Source organism: Ornithodoros turicata, chromosome 3 (genome assembly GCF_037126465.1).
Source record: "Ornithodoros turicata isolate Travis chromosome 3, ASM3712646v1, whole genome shotgun sequence".
Taxonomy (NCBI): domain Eukaryota; kingdom Metazoa; phylum Arthropoda; class Arachnida; order Ixodida; family Argasidae; genus Ornithodoros; species Ornithodoros turicata.
This window is the reverse complement of record NC_088203.1, coordinates 32,220,108-32,240,928: the sequence shown is the minus strand read 5'-3', so window position 1 is coordinate 32,240,928 and position 20,821 is coordinate 32,220,108. Positions and strand designations below refer to the sequence as shown.

Here is a 20,821-nt window from a genome sequence, read left to right as displayed (position 1 = left end):
AGAAGCCGCAACTTTGAAAAACTATACTGGTGGAGCGTTTCTTGCGGTCCTTGCTTCCTATCTGCAACTCTAGTTTGCCACTCTACAATCGTGAGTGTGTCGTCAAACTGCTTAAAGGTCAGAAACGCCGATTTCCCGATGTGTTTAAACGGTTGTGATATTCTGAAAGAGCACATCAAACTATCCCCGAAAAGGATCTTCGTTTCTCAATTTTGTCTTCCTAGTACGCAAATTAATTAATCAAAGAAATCGAAACAAGCCATGGGCGCAGCCATTTTTGTGACGTAGATGGGATAAACCTGCTCCATCTACGTAGATGAAGTGTCCTGCTTCTGATTGGACGAAAGCTGAGGCTTTCTCCGGCTTCCAGCGTGTGCGAGAAAATCCAGTTATGGCTGTCGGCGAGGCAACCACAACAGAGCTGTGGAACGATGGAATCGGTGTTACTACAACTGCGAATTCGTCTCAACAACGTTTTCGACGCCAAATTGTGAATATGCGCTCGAGAAGTTCGCACCTCAACCGGCTTGTTACTTTTACAAATTGGTGCAAGTACGGGAGCGATTGAGAAACTGCGTGAGCAGTGGTGGTCGTTTGAGCATATTACATGTAGAGGACTGTTCTTCAAAGAAAGAAGATTGTAATTGTGCAAATCGTGCGATTGCCAGACCAAAATTCCATGAAAAATATATACGTTCTGCGGAATCCTTGCAGGACGGCAATGAACGACGTATGGGTGTATTGTGACCATTCGAAGTGCAGTGTCTGTTATATGGAAGTGAAAGTTATACAAAAGGTGTGCACAGTCTACTAGCGCGTTGTGCCATGTTCATTGGGAGCCCTTATCAAGTTTTGCTTGTTTACTTAGATGTACGTACGGCTCAACCCACACATAAATTCATTCACAATGCTTTCGCAAATAGATAGGGTTCCACGACGTTGAAAACTGCTCTTGCGTCAGTTTTCAGACCAGATATTCTGTTTGCTGAGCCACGGATGTAATCAAGGGCAGTGACACACTTTACACCCAGTATAAGGAAATGCACAGTGTGCTGTACTACAAATGTTCAGCCTGGCAACACTTCCCGTAGCAAGTAACACTTCAATGCAGTTTTGCGACCGAATTTGTCCGCGCAAACATATAACCTTTGTGTCAAAACCAGTAACCGTGGTGGAAATGCCTCCGCTGTTCTCTGCCTTGTATGATATGCTTTGTTGCAGAGTACAAATATTCTCCCGGTGCCGCAAAGGCAACCTTACCAAAATAGGGAAGTCAGACCTTAGTTGTCCAGAGAAGCAAATATAAAACCACACCACTCTATGCAAATAATGGCATGCTCAGTAAAACTGGTCATGCTGAAGACCTAATAGTTTCAAGTTACAGCGGATGAAGGAGAAAATGGCCTTTGCATGGAAGGATCAATGCGGTGTATAAACATTTATTGAAAAGCATAATATCATGAATTTTGGTGAGAGTCAGCTGGTGTCTTTAGTTATGTTGGTCACTTATTGTACCCCTCAGTTTTGACGAGCATCATTTATGTTTCCATGGAGCAGGAGGTAAGCCAAACGAACGATAACACGTATGTAAACCTATCACATACTGATGTAATGTATTAACTTCTATAACCTGTAAGAACCTTTAGCATCGGTTTTGCAAGCTCTTACCCATGGCTTTTGATGAAAATCAAAGTAGTTCTGTGCAGTTGACAAGAGTGTTGCTGAGTGGTGAATTTGTTTATTTATATTTTCTACAGAACACATATAGTAGCCAAGAACAATGCACTGCACCAAATATATGCAAAAAAATACAACTATCATAATTTATTTTTATCATATACGTGTTACAACACTACAGGTGACACAATGAGCGACGGGATGAAGACACAAGTATACAATATAGCTATGGGTGTAAGATTTTTCATGTAGCTACTGTCCCGCAATTCTGAATTACTGTTCCTTGGAAAGCAATCATAACACAGAGCATAGAAATCACATTGGGCTTCTTCCAGTTTGGCTTTCGTCCGGTTCTTGAAAGTAACCTTTATCATGTTCTCTTTTGGAACAACAACAACTTTATTTCGAGACGATGAATGATGAATGCGGAGTTCCATCGCCAGGGCCGTTACTCTACCCCATTGCAGGTGGTGATGCGGGGAATGAAATAATAAGCCCCTTCACAATATTGACCACAATGATATGGTCTTATGTAGAACTGTGAAGGCACAGCCAGGCACTACACCCTTCACAAATCACACAGCACTTTTAACTACAACAACAATCACGAAAGTTCTCTCTCTCCAGCATCGAACACAGGCAATTGTATACCATTAGACCCTAATAATGTAAAAACAAAAAAAAATCTGTCTTTGGCACATGTCATAGGCATAACAAATTCAATTTGGGCAATAAAAATGGCACTACAGGCACTATAAATTAATTCACTTTTTCGGTATTGCCAGTTCTAAAAGCACAAAAACAAGTGTCTGTCCTTTTTATTCTTTTTTTCAATCAAGGATGAGCCCAAGTCTGTGGGATATGTAACACCTACACAATGCTACATGGTAAAACTTCTCTGCAGGTGTTGCAGAATTTGATATCGTCATGTTTTTCGTCATCGGTATAGTGGACGGTTTTTGAAAACCCCATATTTTTTAATGATCCATAGACGTTCTTAATGTTCCAAGCACTGAGACTGATAAAGATTATTTAATTCGTTGTTTGGCATGTGGCATGTGACATGGCTGGCAAAAGCAAACTGCAGCAATGAGGGGAGCCTGTAGTAAGAGATGTGTTGAGCTCAGTGCCATTCACTTGTAGAGTCCTTTTGCACAGACATCACCTTTGTTCCATACAGTGCTGAAGACAGCTGTAGCAGGTTTATTGACTGCATTTGAATGCTTCTACTAATATTTTGACATATGACCCTCATGATTGCCATTCTAATGAGCCGTGGAATTCTATTGATGAGCAGTGCAACACAAATGCAATCGTCAGCACACAGTGCAGCCAGCCCTGTTTGGTCGCCACACTATCAAACATTACTCGAAACTGTTTTCAGTCGGAGCAATTGATGCCTAAAAAAAATACATTGCCTGTAAGTACTCGTTCTTGCTACTTTTTCTTTCCTTTTTTTTACCCATTTTAAGAATGTACCACTTTTGCAAAACTCCTAAGAACCGCCTGTTCTCAGTTTCTGTACGTTAGAATGCAGGCTAAACACGAGTGCTGCCATTGGTTATCTTTTCTCAAACCCCAGCAGTGTAATATTTCTTCCAGCGGTCTTCTTTACAATGTTTGCTCACCCGAGATCTCTCAACGGTCTTGGTCTCCTGTGACGCTCCGACTGTACATCGCTTCCTTTTATATTTTCTTTTTCGAGCCCTCTGTCCTCTCTAACAAGAATTTGTATTTCCTCCTCACCACCTTCGTTGTCCCCTTTCTCTGATGTACATTAGTATAAATATCTCTATACCAAGTGTTCAATGTATCGCACCTGATGAAGGACTGACTCCGTCCGAAAGCTTGTTTTTTAGTAAAATAAATGTTGTAACCTCTTTACATATTTATTTTATTCATTTGCGAGTGCTAGACTTCTCCCATTTTTGCCTGTAAGATTACCTCTACTAAGATTACTCTATTCTCTAAGATTCTGTATCCTCTAACAGTACTACTCCTTCGGTTTAAGTTTAACAGGGAAAACGCTAAATATGAAAAGCAAAACTTACTATTTAGTGGAAACGAATAAAAAAACCTGAGTGCAAGGGAAACAAATAACAGGGTGGACAAACTGAAATGAACGTGGCACTGAAGTGTCAACGAAGCGTTTGTATTTGGGACATCATTTCATTTTAAAGCTAGTCACACTCTTCCGTGATGCTCAGAGATTCCTTTCACCTATCTGGAACCCCTGTACTTTTGCGTGAGGAATTTATCTATCTTGTCTGATAGGCAAACAAATGGCTTACTTATGAACGTTTCACCTCCTTTTTTTTTCTTTCTGACTTCTAGGTATAATAATGCGCCCTGCTTTCTGCTCCTGTGCAATACCTTTGTTTTTCAAAAAATGGATTTGTATATATTACAGGGTTTCAAAGGATATCCTAAAGTGGTATATACACTACAGCTATTCTTGTGCTTCCTCAATTGAATTTTCACACATTGAGATATTCGATCCAATCTGGCCAATTTTTAATCATCTTCAGTGTATTATTAAACTGCCAGCTAATATTCCATTACTTTTCTGAAGTGATAACTGGTTCTGAAAAGGACGTGCGTCACAATACTGATTCCAGCTACAAGGTTAACTCTAGTCAGTCATCAAAGTGCTATTTTGGGCAATGTTCCAAGTATAAATGTGTCACGATTAAAAACAGTAAAGTCATTTACGGAACCTTTAGTAAAATGACACGGAGACACACAGCATGGGTAAAAATGTGATTTGCAGCATTAAGGTAAAATAGGCAGTAATGCCAAAATAGACATTTCCAGGCACAATAGAATCCATGCATCTGGTTTACCCATCTCCCAATTTGGCCCAATACTCTTATATTGAAAGGCACTTTTAGTACTCAGGAAAAAAAGAAGGGATTAGTCTGGCATCCGGGGTCTACATATCATTGCTGTTCCTTCTCCGCACTTGAAACTCTGCAGAGGTACCGTTCAATTCTGTCCATTTGTTTTGTTCTGCATGGGTTGCTCAGTTTTGTTTGTAGGCTTTAGCAATGACAGTAGCACAGAGAACAAGAAATGTGTGAAGAATGTGCTTGAGAATTTCTACTATGGGTAATGTCCACTGGGAAAATCTGGCAGGGTCCAAAGCCTCAGGTTTCATAGCTCATCACAGTTTTGCATGTTACATGACACGCTTATCATTTGCCTAAAATGAACTGCATTAAACTATTTGCATCATGCACTGAACAAGATAAGCGCCCTACATACGTATAGAGTGTATTGCAAATTGAACCACTTGTAATGTTCAAGAATATACAAATTCATGTAAAATTGACACTGCTTACAAGGTGCACTTGGAGCTACTTTGTTATGCTGTTATGCTGCATGAATACAGTGGGACTTCATTAACCATACCACACGTGATATCACAGGTAATGGACATAAATTTCAAGACTTATATGTATTGTATCAGTATCATCAGTGTCATACAGCGCATATATGGAGGCCTTCTTCAGTGTGGACAAAATCCTGATGCACAAAACAGGCTGCACCATTACTCAGTAAAAGAGGAGACATTGGTAAATTACATTTAGGAGTTCATGTGATTGAGGAGGTAGGTAGAAGCATAGCCGGAAATTTTTTTCGGGGAGGTGGACCTCTATGTGGGGGAGGGGTTATCGGAGGTGGCACATAAAAATAATTTGCCAATCCGTGCACATTTACCAGGCAAAACGAGCATTACCTGCCAGTCGTGATCACATTTCCTGAGCGCTTGAGCGAGGGGGAGGGTGTCTATCCCCCCCCCTAACTTTGACCCTTTGCTGCCGCTTTGGCGAAACTGCAGCTCAACATAGCACAAGTGAGTCCGTGCAGCTAGGGCTATTGTTTGTGAGCATAGTTGTGACAAAAAGAATTACGGGTCTTCCTTAAAATGTACATCGAACTTCAATATGTAATTAGAAAAGACAGGAAGGCATTTGCAAGTCCAGAGTATTACGGGGTGAGGGACTGGCAGCCACATTATCAAGTACACGATACATGTGATCAGCTCGTTTGTACGAAAAGTCTATACACTGCTGGACAAGTGAATCGTCATATGAAAAAGGCAGATTTACATTGTGAGGAACTGATTCCAGAGCAAAATGATCGCAGAGCAAGAATGTCAGATTAACAAGTGTCCTGTGAAGTACGATTGTCTGACACTCATCTTAAATAAAAAAAATTGTACGTAGTTCAGCTTGACAAACTTATTGCACACTTACTGCTTTGTACTCACTTTCCACCGCAAAAAATATTCCTTTTGACACAACAGAGGTACGTGAGTAACCTTGTGAAGTATGCAGACTTGACGCTACTTGTATGTTCTGTTAAGGCTGTGTGCTGTCAGTGGGAGAACCTTTCCTTGTGGGCGTCCAAGGCTTCTTGAAGCGGAGGCCTCGGACCTGCCCTGCTGCACAGAGTTTCGTAGCTCGTAGGAGCTGAAGCAGCAGCAGCAGAGGCATAGCTTGGCCATTGTTCGCAGAGGTCCAGCACGCAGTCGATGAGCTTTGTGACATACTCTGAAGTTACAAATTGGAATTGGAGAATTGAATACATAGAAACAATTCCCTGTTACCAATACTATCTTTCTTTCTGTGACATTACTAAACAGGTTCATCCACTACAATCTTATGCATAATGTTGTACTTACCAAGAGTGGGCTTGGTTCTGACCCCAGCAACTGCCCAAGTTTTCCGCGCTTTGGAAAACTTTAGTATGTAGTCAGCAATCTCCCTGTCCGCGTTGTGATTGAAGTGGAGAGCTGCCAACTTTGTCCTACAGCAAAGAAAAGTGAAACAACAAGAAAACACACTGCTATTACTTTGAGAGAAATTCTGTCATCCCAGGACGTTGCACAACTAACCAATACAAGTTAATTTTTCTGCATCATATCTTGTTTTTCCTATGCTAATGTGTGTAATGCATTGGCAAGTGTCAACCACAACTTCATCGCAAGCACAACGAAAAGAATACAAAATATAAGTAGAGAAAAAGGGAGAAGAAATTTACCAAAATCGAGTTTAGCAAGCATATATGCCTAGCTCAGTGTATCAGACATCTCGAACAATGCGCGGTGGCGCACCCCTAATGCGCAGAATATGTTTAGCACGTGCAATTATTAATAGTGAGTTTTAGTATGTACGGTCGCGTTTGCGTACGTATGCGATTGCGTGGTGGATTATTTGCGCAATGCGCAAAGCACTGCTTGTGTCTTGAGTGTATACGTCCGCAGAACCACCAACACTGTTCTTTACGTGCGTAAGGACGATAGTGTACGATATACTGAAACTCAGTATTGTTGCCCTACCCAAAAACTTAGTTATTGGAGGCAGTCCGCTGTCATGAGGCAGTTCGCGACCCGTTAGCAAAGAAATAAAATACGTTATTGCAATGGGGCGCCGGTGGAAATATTTACACTGGCATCGTTTCGTGTACAGACACCACGAAACACACGAAATTTGCGACCATGTATAAATAAAACTGTACGCCAATAACATAAGCATCGCGAAAATCGCAAAATTCCCATACCGCACACTGATTGCGTAAGTCAGCGCAATGCGACGTTTCGAAAGTAGCGAGGCGAGGCGCGATATGGAAGGAGCTGTTACGCCAGAACAATATACGGATGGTTCATCAAGTGAAGAAACTGTCGAGGACGATTTTGAAAGTGCGTGGTTCTTAGACGACGATCCCGAAGATGGTCCATTCCACATGGACCCCAGACCGATCGCGAACCAGCAGCACCTACCTGCCTCACCAGATATTGATCCTCCTCCTTCAGAGGATGAACTGCGCACCGCTTTCAGGTATCTTCAAGTGCTGTCAGGTATAATTTCTTATGCTTTTATCTGCAAAGCATTCACGACACGTTTACAGGTGCCACTGCGGCTGCTGCAACCCCGCGAACCCAGATGAGTATATGTGCTGCAGTGAGATAGAGAAAATGCGAAATGCGTGCAGCGACGCTGGTGTAAGTTGCTTAACGTTGCAGCCTCTTTTCCATCCGTTATGTCTGCATCCAGAACTGCTGGAGGTTCACATGAGGTATATCACTTATTACACACCATCGTACATGGAGTGCTGCACTGATAATAACAGGTACTGGTACCGCTCGCAAAACAGAGCACAACCCTATATTTTATACAAGCAACATTACTGCTTATAGTAAGCTACGCTTCACAGCATATTCCAACTTTACATTTTGGATGTGGGGTCGCCTTGGACGAGGAAGGCGCAAAAAGATTCCTGGATGCTGTGTTTCCAAAATACGGTGCACATTTCCATCACCATCTTATCGAGGGTTCATTGGTCTGTATACCTCCTGATATTGTGCGCCTTATGATATAATATTTTCTTCCTTTTCAATTTAGATGTTCCGCTGCAGTCCCAGCTACTAAGGGGCATCCTGCTTGGCTAATGCCCCTGTACTTGTTCCTTGTTGATGCACCTTGTTCTTCCACTTGGCTTCAATGTTATGATTATAAAAATAAATTCTTCCGTCAATGACTTACTCATCATATAAGCTACACCCTTGAGATAAAGCTAGGTTTCAAGTTATGATTCATTGAGAAATTTGCACTATTTTAATACTCCTCTCACTGCTGCACATGCAATTCCTTGTTCTATGAACCTTGCCAGCAATTCTGCTTACAAACATAGAAAACTGGTAGCTTTTTAGGCTAGCGAAACGGAAAGGTGTGACACATGAGTGTTACCATTCCCTGCTGAAATGTATAAGGTACCAGACTTGTACCTATAGCACATTTTGCAAACATAAATGATCTTTGCAGCAGCAACAGCATTACAGTGCAGGAAAAGGCACAATGTAAAAAACAGGTATTCTTTTTCATTTCCTATGTCAAAAAGCAATATTAAGATGTAACTTTCGATAATTTCATAGACAATAAGCCCGTCTCAATAGGTAGGATGTAACACCACTTCGCTCGGTGTGATCTGATGTGTGTTACAACTTTGTCTTTGTTGACAATAAATGATGATCACAAGTAGGAAGAAATCGTTGAATGCAGGCAGATTCACCAGGAAGGCAGGTTGAAGGCAGGAAGCGCATCTGCACTACAACCTTCATCTGCCCCAGCTGCCAATACATCAGTTCTCTCATGCTGTATTCGTCTATTAATTTTGTCATGCCAGACAAAGCTGCGCTTTTTTTTTTCTCCTTTTTTTCTGCTATCTCAACTTTTATATGACACGATTCAAAAAGGCAGGAATGCATTACACTGAAAGGATAAAACTTTATGAACTTACATACTTAAAAATCATTACTTTGCTGCTGTGCATTTCTCGAATTTTGTACAACCATAGTGGGTGGGGTAAATGTTTTAGTGCGCAAATATTGTATGCAATATTGTACAAGAGCAGTCACTCCAGAGGGTAGCAATCCTTAATTGCCTTCATTTGTGAAGTCATCTTTTACCAGTTTAAGGAGCGCAGAACTATCATCACAAGAACGAAAGTTAATTATGCTTACCGAGTACACATGCCATCAATCGAGAACTTTGATGCCTTTGGCGCAAAGTGGATGATGACCGAGTGGAAGGCCTCCAGTCCAAATGTTTGCTTATGTGGTGAAAGCTTTGGGACGTCTTTGAGAAGGTAGGGAGATGCAATAACTTTCTCCAACCTTTTGAAAGTCTCTGTTCCTGTTGTATCGAATCAGAAAATTGAGTACCGTTGTACATCGTATCCAACAAGAAGCTTCACCTCGTACCTTCGTGCAGCCAAAGCCTTTCACCAATGTCCCCGTGTGCGCACCTTTCATGTAGGCTGCCTGGGTGTTCATGAATGTCAATGACATGGCGGAGGATAGTCTGCCACTTTGCCAGAACTAGCTCGCCATCGTCATCACTCGTTCGTGCACACCAGTACAGGTGATTGATTATGGTTGGTGACCACTTTTGAAGAACCTGGTGCTGCTTTGAGTGAGATGCAGCAATGATCTTTTTTCGGATACCTGGATGTACATAAAGAAACATGGAATAACTCCCAGTGGATGGTACAAAATGTGATACACCAGTGAAAAGTAGCATAATAGTGGCACCTTTTGTTACATGCCACACATCGAAACGGTGCTGCACGTCTGGATGTGACGTCATCATGAAGGCCTTGATTTCCGTGTGCCTGTCGGTGATCAAGGTCTTCACCTTCATCTGCAAGTGCATTTAGTGCCCGCTCCAGTCCCTCCTTCTCCATTTTGTTGCTGGAGGACACTTCAGTAGACTGAAACAACAAAAGCAAGACTTCAGGTTATTACAACTGTAAAACATTGCCACTGCAGCACTGTCAAAAGAAAATGAAACTTGGAGTTATAGTTGCTATTGGTAATTAATATAAGTTTCATGCACCTTTTTATTTGTATAACGCAAATATACACAAATCTATACGTGGACACATTATGCTGCAATTTATGTGGGGAAAGTAGGGTCTGGACAACCGCAGGGTTAAACAGTGATCACAATTATCAAGCAAAGACAGAAACTGGGAAAAAACTAAAAAAAGATTTGTATGAGATTGGGAGCTACCAATTGGGAGTCATTGAGTTAATATCTATGTTAGGCAGAATCTCTAGATATTTTGCCATGCCACAAATATATGCTGCAATAAATATAATCTGCTATATTGTGGTTACTAGTCGATAGTGCCAAGAATCTGGAAACACTCTCTTGCACCACATACACACTTCAAAACAGTCTTCATGGCACAATACACTCTAGGCGAAACATAGTCCAGTACGATATCCCTCTCTCACCCCACTGAGTGGAAACATTTTTATACAACTTTGCGTAAGTACAAGGAAAGGTTATGTTCCCCTTTTCAGATCATTGGGATACATAACTATATTATTCAGAACTGACTGCCTGCAGTACATAGTGAAGGACATTTTTAATTGCGTACTTTCTGCTTTTGGGGAATCTGCACAAGCACTTCTGAAGCAGAACCGCCATTTAAGCGGGTGTCACTGGCTTGTAAGGCAAAGTACACAAACTTGGAGGGAGCAGCTGACCACAGTGGTGGCAGTACTCTCCAGAGTGAAGTACAGGAGGACGAATTTCAGATGTGGATGGCAAATTTTCCATCGGTGCCAGGGTGCCTGCGCAGTCATTTAACAAATGTGAGAGGCACTAAACTGGTTATAACATCCAAATATACCTGTTGTGGTCTGAACGTCACTTTCTTTCTGCAAAGGAGGCATTCCAGCTTCACTCCCACCTTCAGCTTGTGTCTGCAACCATAGAACAAATGGGTTATCATTGCTTCGGTAATCAAGACGAGTCTATAAAGTAAAGCAGAAACTGACACATTTCTTCTGCTCTATCAATGCGATGGCATTTGCACAGCATGAGTGCAAGGGAACATTACTTCGACTTACCTCCATGCGCTGTCTTTTCCTGCCTCCGCAATTTGCAGCTGCAGATATCGTCGGCACAGCATCCCGGTTGAGATACCTTCGTCTGGAGACTCCAAATTGCGCTTCTAGTTCCGCGTTGCTTCCGTAGCATTCAGGGGCGAAATGATCGGAGCAAATCGTTGCTCTCGATGGTGGCACCCAATCGGAGCTATAACCGATCGCTGCAATCCACAAGCTTCCCCTTTCGTCTTGCGGAAACTTGTGGAACGAGACATCGGAATTGCATGCCGAATTGTTCTTGCAGCCGGGAGCGAAACACTCACGCATTTTCAGTTCGCAGCACGAAACACGAAATGCGCCAGAGGAAGACGTTTGTGCTGACGGCCAAGCAAATGCTTTCACCAAGCCACTGACTGCGATGGGAAAACGAGGAGGAAAGGTGATAGCACTGCCTGTCACTAGTAGAAGCCTAAACCTTCTTGTTCTATCGTTGTTTTGTTCGCCCACGGTGCTCTCAGACGCAAGGAGATGTCTCCCTTGGATCTTAAAACCAGCAAGGTCAGAGCAAGACATTTCGCTCTGTAGAGAAATATTCACAGGGATAGCGTGCTCACAATAGGTACACCGGTAAGTCACTCTCCAAGGTGAAGGTCGTGAAAGGCACTTGCATCTACAGCCTTGACACGCATTTGTCGGAACCGAAATATCCACTTCTCCGTGGGAACAAATACACAGCAGATGTCTGGCGTCGAATCGCAATTTCCTTTTATGTTCTCAACTGAGCGGCCCAATCGAAGGAAGCTAAAATTGCGTTCCTCGTTGGTTCAATAAAGCCACAGAAATATAATTGCTCACGAATCCCACATCACTGTTACATCACTGTTTCGGTCTCCGGAGCAGACATCACGGCTCGGTGGAAGAAGCCAAGCCAAATGTCATGCCAAGTGAAAAAATCCCGGACCTCGAGTGTGACGTCCACCCAGGGTTTGCGAGCCTCAAGGCGGAATCGTGGTGAAACTAAAAATTCACTTTTCTCAAAAACCGCGAAGAGTTTGGGGTAATTATTTCGCACACATAATCAGTGTTCCCTAATGAACACGTCGTATGAGTACCGTTCTGTTCTGTAACAGTCGAAAATCGGCGTAGCTGAGCTTTAAGAAAGGCGGCTTTCCATTGGGTCCACGTGTCGAAGTTTTGTCCCGTCGAGAAATGCCAATCTTTTGCTGTTCCACGAAGTTTACTAATTGCGATTGCTCGCGCCGTTGAATCCTGCCATGCCGCTAATTGTTGCGTCTTTTCCATTTCCTCAATCCACCGCTTAGGAGACGTGTGTTTGCAATCTTCGAAGGTAGGGACAGAGGCTGATAAGTCTGGCAGTGTTGCTACCTGCAGTGGTTGCTGCGGTCGGGAAGCTTGTAACATTTGTATAAGTTGGGCATTCTGCTGGATGCAAGCTGCCAGCAACGCGGTAGTATCCGAAGGCGCCTGTGACGTGCCGGCGGGCAACGACGGCGTTTCTGTACTGTCGGCAAGCTGTGTTCTTTCAGATAAAATAGCTTCATGAAGGCGCTGCACTATTTCATCGTTTAGGCCAGTAGTTTCCAATCCACGGCGGTCAAGCTCAGCTCTGAGAAAGTCGATTGTCAAGGCATGTAACTCACTGGGCGTTGCGTCGGTCCAGTTGAATAACGGCATGCTGTAGGTCTGCATGACGGCATGCTGTCTGGTCGAGGGAGTCCATTGTCGACTGCGCCAGATGTAAGGCTACGGCTGGGGGAACAACAGGCGTCGAAGGAAACGGCTCTTTATTCTACGACTTACATTCGCCAAGATGGCGTGGCTTGCATTGCGCTTGGTTCTATCACGCGCTCGTCTTCTCGAGTCGTCGTCTTCTACGCTTGCGCTGCTTCCATACTCACACAGAAGAACAGTCTCTATTCGAAATATCGGCGGCTCTCATCCTGAGGCAATTCCCTTCATACTTTCCTTTCCGGTTCGCTAGACTTCTACCAGTCTAACGTCGGATAAGTTTCCTTGATGATTGCACTCCACGGTATATGCGGACCAAACCTGTTGTCCGCCAACCAAATTGTCATATTGGCCTCTGTCAGCCACAAGAGAGTTTACGACCTGCTAGGATGGCAGAAGAAGACATTGAGAAAGAATTATTCATAAAAGTCAACCAAAGTGTCGTTCAGCTGTGACGTCGCATGACGCGCTTTAAGTTAGGCTCCTCCTAATGGCCAAACTCTCTCTATAAAGGGCTCTGGTTGAGCCCTGGCTGTCGACGGAAGCTGACGCTCCGTCGCCGCGGGAGAAAGGCGAGTGATTTGCCGCAGCGGTTAGGCTTTTTCCCCCGATGTGTCTCGTCTTGACACACTTCTACTTAAGCTTTTCCCCCACATGACCAGTTTTTTGTATGAGCTCCCGCATGTTTAGACTCGATTAGCCAACGACGCCATCTTGAAGATGGGGTCGTTGATTTTCAAATAAATTTTCTCTCTGTCTGCTCCCTTTCTATTTAGTTTTTTCCTACAACCCAGTTTTAAAATCCACGACAAGTATTGGATTGAGTCAGATTTTGCACTATTTAAAAATAATTTAAAGTAATTTTAAAATAAAAAATGCAATACTTGCTGTGGATTTTGTGTAAAACTTGGGTTGAATGATTACTACTCATTTCCATAGTAAGTATTAAGCTTCTATTTCACGCCATCGGGGAGGAAATACATACGAGAAAAATTGGAATGGAACGAACATAGATTCTTCGGGCCCATGCAGTTTACGCATCTGTGTTACCCATCCTTTCCAGTGTTAGATTTTTCAAGCAAGAGCACAGTTGAAAACTATTCTGAAAGGCTCCGCCAATGCAAAGTAAGCAAAACTTCATCTTCTCCACCACCTTTTCTGTAATTCTAATCTAATCTATCTTCATCTTCAGAGCTGCTGAGAGCCAGACGATGTCCATACACAATACACACAAACCTTGTCAACACACTTGGTTCTACAATTGCAAGATATCAACACTGCTTTATTAGGCAATTCTCTGCGATTAGAATCTGTGTGGAATAGATTCCACGCATATTCCATTAGTGACGGTTTCCGTGTCAGTTTCATGAACGTTCTGGTGCGTTACACAGTCTCGTTTCTTTAGCTATCCGTGTCGCACGCTTAAGCGGTAGCAGGCAGATTCTTGGAGTATTCCTGTATCGTAACAAATCATGGGTATTTACTGTGTGCTCGGCATCTTCCATCCACCGAAGCCTTTCGCTAATTCTTTGGCAACAGCAACGCAAAGTCGATCCTGGTTCTTAGATGCCACCACCTGAACCGCGATTGGAAGTCCTTCCTTGCTTGTTGCAACAGGCACGGCTGTCACCGGCATGCCAAGCGCATTGAAGAGACACGTAAAATTGATGAAATAACCAAGCCTGGTAAGCCACTCGTGGTGATAGGGTGCAGGTGCAGAGTTAGCAGGGATGATCAAGACACCGTCATCACGCAGGATGTCCTCTAGCTTTTCGCTGATTGATCTGCTCTTCGCTTCGTACTTTTGAATACGTCTCTTGGCTTTGAAGTATCGTCGATTCTCGCGGTATGCGAACATAACTGATGCCAAATTATGCTTCGATCTACCGAGGGCTGTCAGCAGGAATTCCTTTGCTGGACGCAAGCGACCTTTTCCTGCTTTAAAGCTGACGGCGATAGGAGGGCAATGAGACGATTTTGCCATCCAGATCATGAATGCGTGCTGCATTTCAGGGAGGCTGAGTCGACGTGATTTGGATCCGGTTGCCTCTTCAAGGTAGGCAACAACCTGAAGGACGATGTGTACAATCAAGTAAATTTACGTGTTGTCCGCGAGGAAATAGAAACTATAACCGTGTTCAAGTTAAGAAGGAAAAGAAATGTAGTCCTTCAGCTCTATACGCCGCTGGAGATAAGGAGAAGCAATAGCGCACCAGGAGAAATACAGCAGCGCCACCACTGGCCACCAGTGTCATGTGGCCAGTCTTGACAGCCAATGCGAAAGCAGAGGGAATATGGTGGGTTAGATTACCTGGCGGAGGAACGAGCGGGGCGTCTCTATGTCTAGCCATCCTATCTGGTGCGCAGTAATATTTTGAGAGCGAACAGACCAGATTTCTTTTCCTTCTTAAATTGAATACAACTATACTTTGAAATGAGTCTTTCTGTCGTTCTTTATTACAAGACGCTTATGTTTTGTTCACACCGTGAAGCTTTTGCAGGGCATAAACATGAAGGCAGCCCTGAAGCAAACTACGCATTATGATTAGGGTTTCTCTTTTCTAGTCGTATACAGGATGTTCCACGAGAGGAAGTCACTAAATTCATCAAAATAGGTTTTACTTCAAAAAATTATAAAACTACGTAGGGTACACTCATACAGTCTTTTGTCACAGATTGGGGCTATTTGCATTCTTGTCAGGTATTATGCTAATTCGCATAATTAAACTCGAAAAATTTTCAAACAAATGCAGCATTTGTTGGGAAATTGCATGCAGCATTGGTGCACGTGTTTTTTCACAAGATTTCTATAAAAATTTGACAGCCGAAAATCACTCGGTGGACAGACACAACCAGACACAGACACCACAGCGCTGTGACCCGCACAATGCTAGGTGTAGAAATGGTGGTACAAAACTAGTCGACGTCACCCCGAAATGTCGACTCGTTCTGTACCGCAGCAAGTACCACCATTCTTGCCTCTAGAATTATATAATTCAAACACCCCATTAACATGTAACTGATTACTCATACACATGACAATTAATGTCATCTCCTCCTTAATTGTGTAATATACAGGGTATTTCTTTTTAGCTGCAACAAATTTTCGTGAAAAGGGGAGCTGCCTTAGGACGCTCTTACTTTTGTCATTGGATTAGTCGACGGGGCTACTACTAGGAAACCGTATTTTTTACTCAATCAAGGGACAAATTAGCATGGATATTTTGATCAACTTTCTAATGACTTACTTTAGGGAGCACATTGCAATTGCGATACTAAAGCCTGATCTCACACGATGCGCTCAAACCACTGATTAAGCACAAAAGTAATCACACCGCGCGTTATAAACCTAAGTATTTTACTTCCGTCGTCTGCTGTGAACAGCAAGTAATCTGCGAACGAGCGACAGTGAAGTCGATATCTCCGCCCTCACTTAACGTCACAGAAAGACGTCACACGCAATTTACACAAACCCTTTTCGCCGTACGTTTCACGGTCTGTCTTTTCTTGTTTTATTTTTTGCTTGCAAGGAGCTTTGGGCATCACCGCTAGATATCAGCGCTTATCGTACCGGGGAAGGGTAAGAGCAGTGCCCAGCAGAAAGAGGAGTGACACGGCGAGCGACTCCAAACAAAACGAGGAAGAAAAGAAATCAAGAAAGAAATACCAAACAAAGAAGGAAGAAGAGAAATCAAGAAAGAAATACCAAACAAAGATACTGAAACATACCCCGATAAGGGTTCCCTACATCACGTATGACGTTTTTCTGTGACGTTAAGTCAGGGCGGAGATATCAACGTCGCTGACGCTCTCTTGCCGACCACTTGCGGTTTCGAAAGCGGTGAAATACTTAGGTCCGTAGTGCGTGCTGTGATTACTTTTGTGCTTCATCAGACGTGAATATCGCAATTGCAATGCGCTCCCTAAAGTCAATAATTAAAAAGTTGATTGAAATACATCTGCTAATTAGTCCCCTAATTAAGAAAAAGTATGGTTTCCGAGTAGCACCCCCGTCGAGTAATCCAACGACGAAATTAAAACGCCCTAAGGCAACTCCCCTTTTTATGAAAATGTGTTGCAGATAAAAAGAAACACCCTGTATAACACACTTCCAGAGTAACTTCTAAAGAAAAGCGTTTTACGCGGCCCTCCCCAAGTGCACGAGTAAATTGACAGAGAAACGTAATCAGGCTCACCTTGTGGACAGTTGAAGTAACCTCCGGTCTTACGCGGCTGATGAACTTGGCGCCGTCGTCCGGAATGTAATGCAGCCGTACCTTCTTCAGGGTCACCTGCTCATAAAATGTCGTTTGAGCAAATTATTACGTTACCAACAGTTGTTGTTGAAGGAGCAAGGTAACGGCATTGAGGTTTGCTCGAATTTGCGCTTAAGTCACAAAGCAGTCTCATACAGTAACTGAGAAAATGGCGTAGATGCAGTTTAGCTCATGGATGAATTTCATAATGTAAAAGCCTGAGTCTGGGCACACAGAGGGAGGACACAACATACGACTCAGTAACTTCCTCAGAAAGCGACTCGGGGGGGGGGGGGGTAGCCTCTCAGGGGACGGGGCTATGTGTTCGCAGGGACACGTTCATGGGTAAATGTATTGGCAACCAAGCTGTATTGGGCAATCTCCGAAATTCAAAGGGAGGGGGAGGTGTTGAGAAAAACCAGGGCGCGTGTATGTAGGTCCTTGGTCGCATATTACATTCTCATGACAGAACCGTTAGCAGAATGATATTAATTATCACTCATGATTTTTGAAAAGCGTGGCGCACCTGAGAGATTCATAACTTACCATACCATACGTTACATAATTCATGTAAAAGATAGTGCAAACACCGGTCATGTGCAATACTGCAACGGCACTGCAACAATACAGAATGCATAACTTCGAAAAGGGTTTCGGAGCCAGTTCGGGCTCCATAATCAGAATTCTAGTTCAACTCTGGCAACTCGGAGTTGCTCTAAGCGGGCGAGAAATAGGCAGAGTAGGGGGGAATGGAGTCATAACTTTGCTTTGAAAAATACCCAGAGTTAACCCAGGGAACAGCACTTTTCTTTTTTTTATTCGGTGTTAGCACCGCGAAGCAACGGTGGCTATGAGCGGCGTACAGATGTGGACAGATGGGGAGAGGACAGGTGGTTTCTATGCGTCCTGGGTCGACTTCAGGGGGAACTGTGCCGACATTCGTCTGAAAAGTCTTCGGAGTGCCCAGGCAAAACCTGAGACAGCAAAGCCGGTGGTAGGATTCGAACCCACCACCTCCCAGTCTTCAGCACAACCTTGGCTACGACCAACGAGCGGGACACCTTAACCCGCTTGGTCATGCCGCTTGCGGAGGTGGGGAAATTACTTTTATTTTGTAATGCATTACCATTACTCATTACTTGTATAAAGAGCTAATGCATTACATTACTCATAACTTTTTCGATGTTAGTAATGCATTTGTACTGCCACTACTTTAACGAAGTAATTGCATTACTCTGGCATTACATTTACGTTTTAGGCCATAAGCCTCAAAGATTCTATGCACAAGTTTTCTTCCTTGCTTTTATTGTTATAGGCAATAGCCACCCGTGTATCCCCCAAATCGGTGCCACTAAATCCCCGCAGAAGCGAGGCTGATAGGCAAAAACTATAGATAACATTTGTTGCAGCATAGTAGGAGTTGATTCTCAAAGTTGTCATCCGCTAGCCTTGCTCGCTTCGGCGAGCCATCTTTTGCCGTACCGTCGTTCAGCGGGAGCGGATGACGGAATTTCCGTGTTGTACTGCACAAACAGTCTCTTGGTTTTCGGGAACTCATCTAGCGATTCTAGGCTGCGATCCTTATAGCTTGCACCCAACCGTGAAAGGTCTCTCATCGCACCTAACTGGCTTGATATACGCACTAAATTCGACCCACGAATGGGACAAGTCTTCACCCGCCGGCTCTATGATGGCTTTGTTTATAGAGGCATTGTTTCTATTTCGTTCATTATCCTTTACTCCAAATGGGTACGGGACAAAATCGGTGATATCATAATGCGGACACTTGTGAGACACACCGCCAACTGTTGAACTCTTGCAGAATTCCCCAGGCTGGGCCTTTCTCTTTCTTTGTTGCCCTGAGCTCATTGTTAAAGGCGGGTTGAAAAAAACCCGGATGTTCCCATTGTTCACGTGGCGCAATGAACATTCGACAAAAGTAATGAGTAATGCAACCCTGCATTACTCAGTCGAAATATAATGCATTACCATTACCCATTACTTGCTGGCAAAATTAATTCATTACCATTACTCAAAAGTAATGTACCAATAAACGTAAGTTACCGGTAACGCATTACTGTGTAATGCATTACTCCCCATCTCTTGCCGCTGGTCTTCTCTACTCTGCTCTGCTCCTAAGCAGTGTAAGCTGACAAACATGCGCGTGTTGCTTTGTTGTCTGCTATTACTGATGTCCCTGGATTGGGAAAGGTAGCGACATCTCTTGATCTTGCCGCCACGACATTGGATCTTTAATGGCGGCCGCACCTTGCAAGCCTATGCTGTGGCCGCCATGAAAATTCCAAGGTTGCGGTGGCAAAGGGAAAAAGATGTCGCATGACAGTTGGCCTTTTTCTGCTCCGCCTTGACAGAGCTTTGAAGGCGATGATTCGGGTTTTTATGGCGCACGGACAACTAAGGTCATAGTGGGCCAAATCTATGGTGAAATTGTGACTAGTTAAAATTGTGCAGGCAGAGTTTTGATATTTTTATGTTTAGAGTTATCGGAAATTGTTCCAGAGTTCTCTGTGTGGCCTACCTAAAAGATTTCTGCCTAGAGAAAAGATTGGACCAGAACCGTAGAGCAGTTTCAAAACGTGCACAGCGTGACCGCGTCGACATTAAATATGGTATGATTTTTTATTCAATTGGACAGTAATCATTTAGGATTAAACGCAAGCCAGGTTACACAGAACGTGGTTCTTATTCATATGCTCTGGTCTCCCAAATCTGCGTACGCGGTGGAGGGAAAAGCCGGTCGTTCATATATTGGAGAAGGGCCCATTGATAACACGGTCCGCCCCCGAGTGAGCCGTATCCTTGATTGCGCGGCCTTGTAAAACAGTCGTTGGGGCAGTATCCTTTGCGGTGCTATTCCCGGGAAGATGTTTTCTAAAATCTTATTTATAGTGTATATTTACTTATGAGTGCCCGGATATTCCCGGTTGCAAAATTACTTTTGTTTCATTTTCTTTCGTGATAGTGCCGCGAATCAACTGTGGCTATGAGCTGCGTACAGACGTGGACAGCACTTTCTTTGAATTGGTACTGCTCACAGAGTAATTAACGTCTCGTAGATCTTGAGAACCTAAAAAGTTTGGTTTTTCTCCCGTTACTTTTCATCTGCCACTTATTACGCCAGTTATGAATAATATTTAAGTCGTACTGCAATGGCCCAAGGAGTGGCCCAAGAACCGACCCCTCAGGCACTCCTGATATGGCCTTGGAATGACCTGATAATAATTCTCCCCACTTTACACACTGCGTCCTATTTCGAAGAAATGACCTTTACTACGATACTACCAATTTACTACGCTATAGTTAGGGCTCCGCGTTTTCGGTTTTAATCGAAAAACATCGAAAAACATACGCCGAGTAAATTTTCCCTCATTCGGTTTTAATCGAAAAACCTCGAATACAGAGGAACGTTCCAGGAGCCATGACGGATAAATTGCTGCCCAGCTTGAGAGTCCAACATGCCGAAGCAGGCTTTCCTTTATTACTCTTTTTTTTTCTCATTATTTGCTATGGTTGGATGACCTGCGACCACATTGAGTGTTCCAGGGTCAATCCTTTTGTCCCGGATCGGGTGCGCTGGTCGGAATCTCAATTCTTCTGCCATTGTAGGTGGCCTACCGCGCTTGTGAACCTTTTAGGGACGAGACATCAAAGCTAGAATCTCGGTTACCGGCCTTTAGGTGTTTAGTAGAGAGGTTACGAGAGTACATACACCTCC

At 43.5% G+C, this 20,821-nt stretch overlaps 3 protein-coding genes across 4 annotated transcripts in view; all 3 read right to left on the bottom strand.

Moving 5' to 3' along the window:
- Window positions 1-1,657: 1,657 nt before the first annotated feature.
- Window positions 1,658-13,286, bottom strand: LOC135388390 (uncharacterized). Of its 2 annotated transcripts, none has more exons than XM_064617943.1 (8): window positions 11,102-13,286; window positions 10,882-10,954; window positions 10,627-10,822; window positions 9,773-9,951; window positions 9,443-9,685; window positions 9,203-9,374; window positions 6,365-6,489; window positions 1,658-6,233 (listed from the first exon to the last, which is right to left on the bottom strand). In XM_064617943.1, the coding sequence occupies exons 4-8, from the start codon at window positions 9,891-9,893 to the stop codon at window positions 6,058-6,060; spliced, it is 837 nt and encodes a 278-aa protein (XP_064474013.1). In that variant the 5' UTR covers window positions 9,894-9,951; window positions 10,627-10,822; window positions 10,882-10,954; window positions 11,102-13,286; the 3' UTR covers window positions 1,658-6,057. The 2 variants fall into 2 exon arrangements, with proteins under 2 accessions (XP_064474013.1, XP_064474014.1); XM_064617944.1 differs by having other exon boundaries at window positions 10,718-10,822.
- On the bottom strand, window positions 10,677-11,407 carry LOC135389270 (THAP domain-containing protein 1-like). The gene is made up of 3 exons (XM_064619335.1): window positions 11,102-11,407; window positions 10,882-10,954; window positions 10,677-10,822 (listed from the first exon to the last, which is right to left on the bottom strand). Exons 1-3 carry the CDS (start codon window positions 11,405-11,407, stop codon window positions 10,677-10,679), a joined length of 525 nt encoding a protein of 174 aa, XP_064475405.1.
- An 804-nt stretch (window positions 13,287-14,090) lies between the features above and the next one.
- LOC135388388 (fatty-acid amide hydrolase 2-like) overlaps window positions 14,091-20,821 on the bottom strand; it is a 45,508-nt gene continuing 38,777 nt past the window's right edge. Inside the window, exons 6-7 of the mRNA XM_064617942.1 lie at window positions 17,026-17,121; window positions 14,091-14,897 (exon numbers count right to left, since the gene is read on the bottom strand). Of these exons, the coding sequence (XP_064474012.1) occupies window positions 14,310-14,897; window positions 17,026-17,121 (684 nt within the window). The 3' untranslated portion in view covers window positions 14,091-14,309. The remainder of the gene's footprint in view (window positions 14,898-17,025; window positions 17,122-20,821) is intronic.

What these genes read in the sequence shown, in the direction of transcription:
- LOC135388390 (XM_064617943.1), bottom strand. Translation starts at nt 9,893, where the DNA reads ATGCACTTGCAGATGAAGGTGAAGACCTTGATCACCGACAGGCACACG. An exon ending in TGTGTGGCATGTAACAAAAG is followed by an intron (nt 9,686 to 9,772) that starts GTGCCACTATTA and finishes ATGTACATCCAG; the next exon opens with GTATCCGAAAAAAGATCATT. An exon ending in AAGGCTTTGGCTGCACGAAG is followed by an intron (nt 9,375 to 9,442) that starts GTACGAGGTGAA and finishes TCGATACAACAG; the next exon opens with GAACAGAGACTTTCAAAAGG.
- LOC135389270 (XM_064619335.1), bottom strand. Translation starts at nt 11,407, where the DNA reads ATGCGTGAGTGTTTCGCTCCCGGCTGCAAGAACAATTCGGCATGCAAT. An exon ending in GGAAAAGACAGCGCATGGAG is followed by an intron (nt 10,955 to 11,101) that starts GTAAGTCGAAGT and finishes CTATGGTTGCAG; the next exon opens with ACACAAGCTGAAGGTGGGAG. An exon ending in TGACGTTCAGACCACAACAG is followed by an intron (nt 10,823 to 10,881) that starts GTATATTTGGAT and finishes ATGACTGCGCAG; the next exon opens with GCACCCTGGCACCGATGGAA.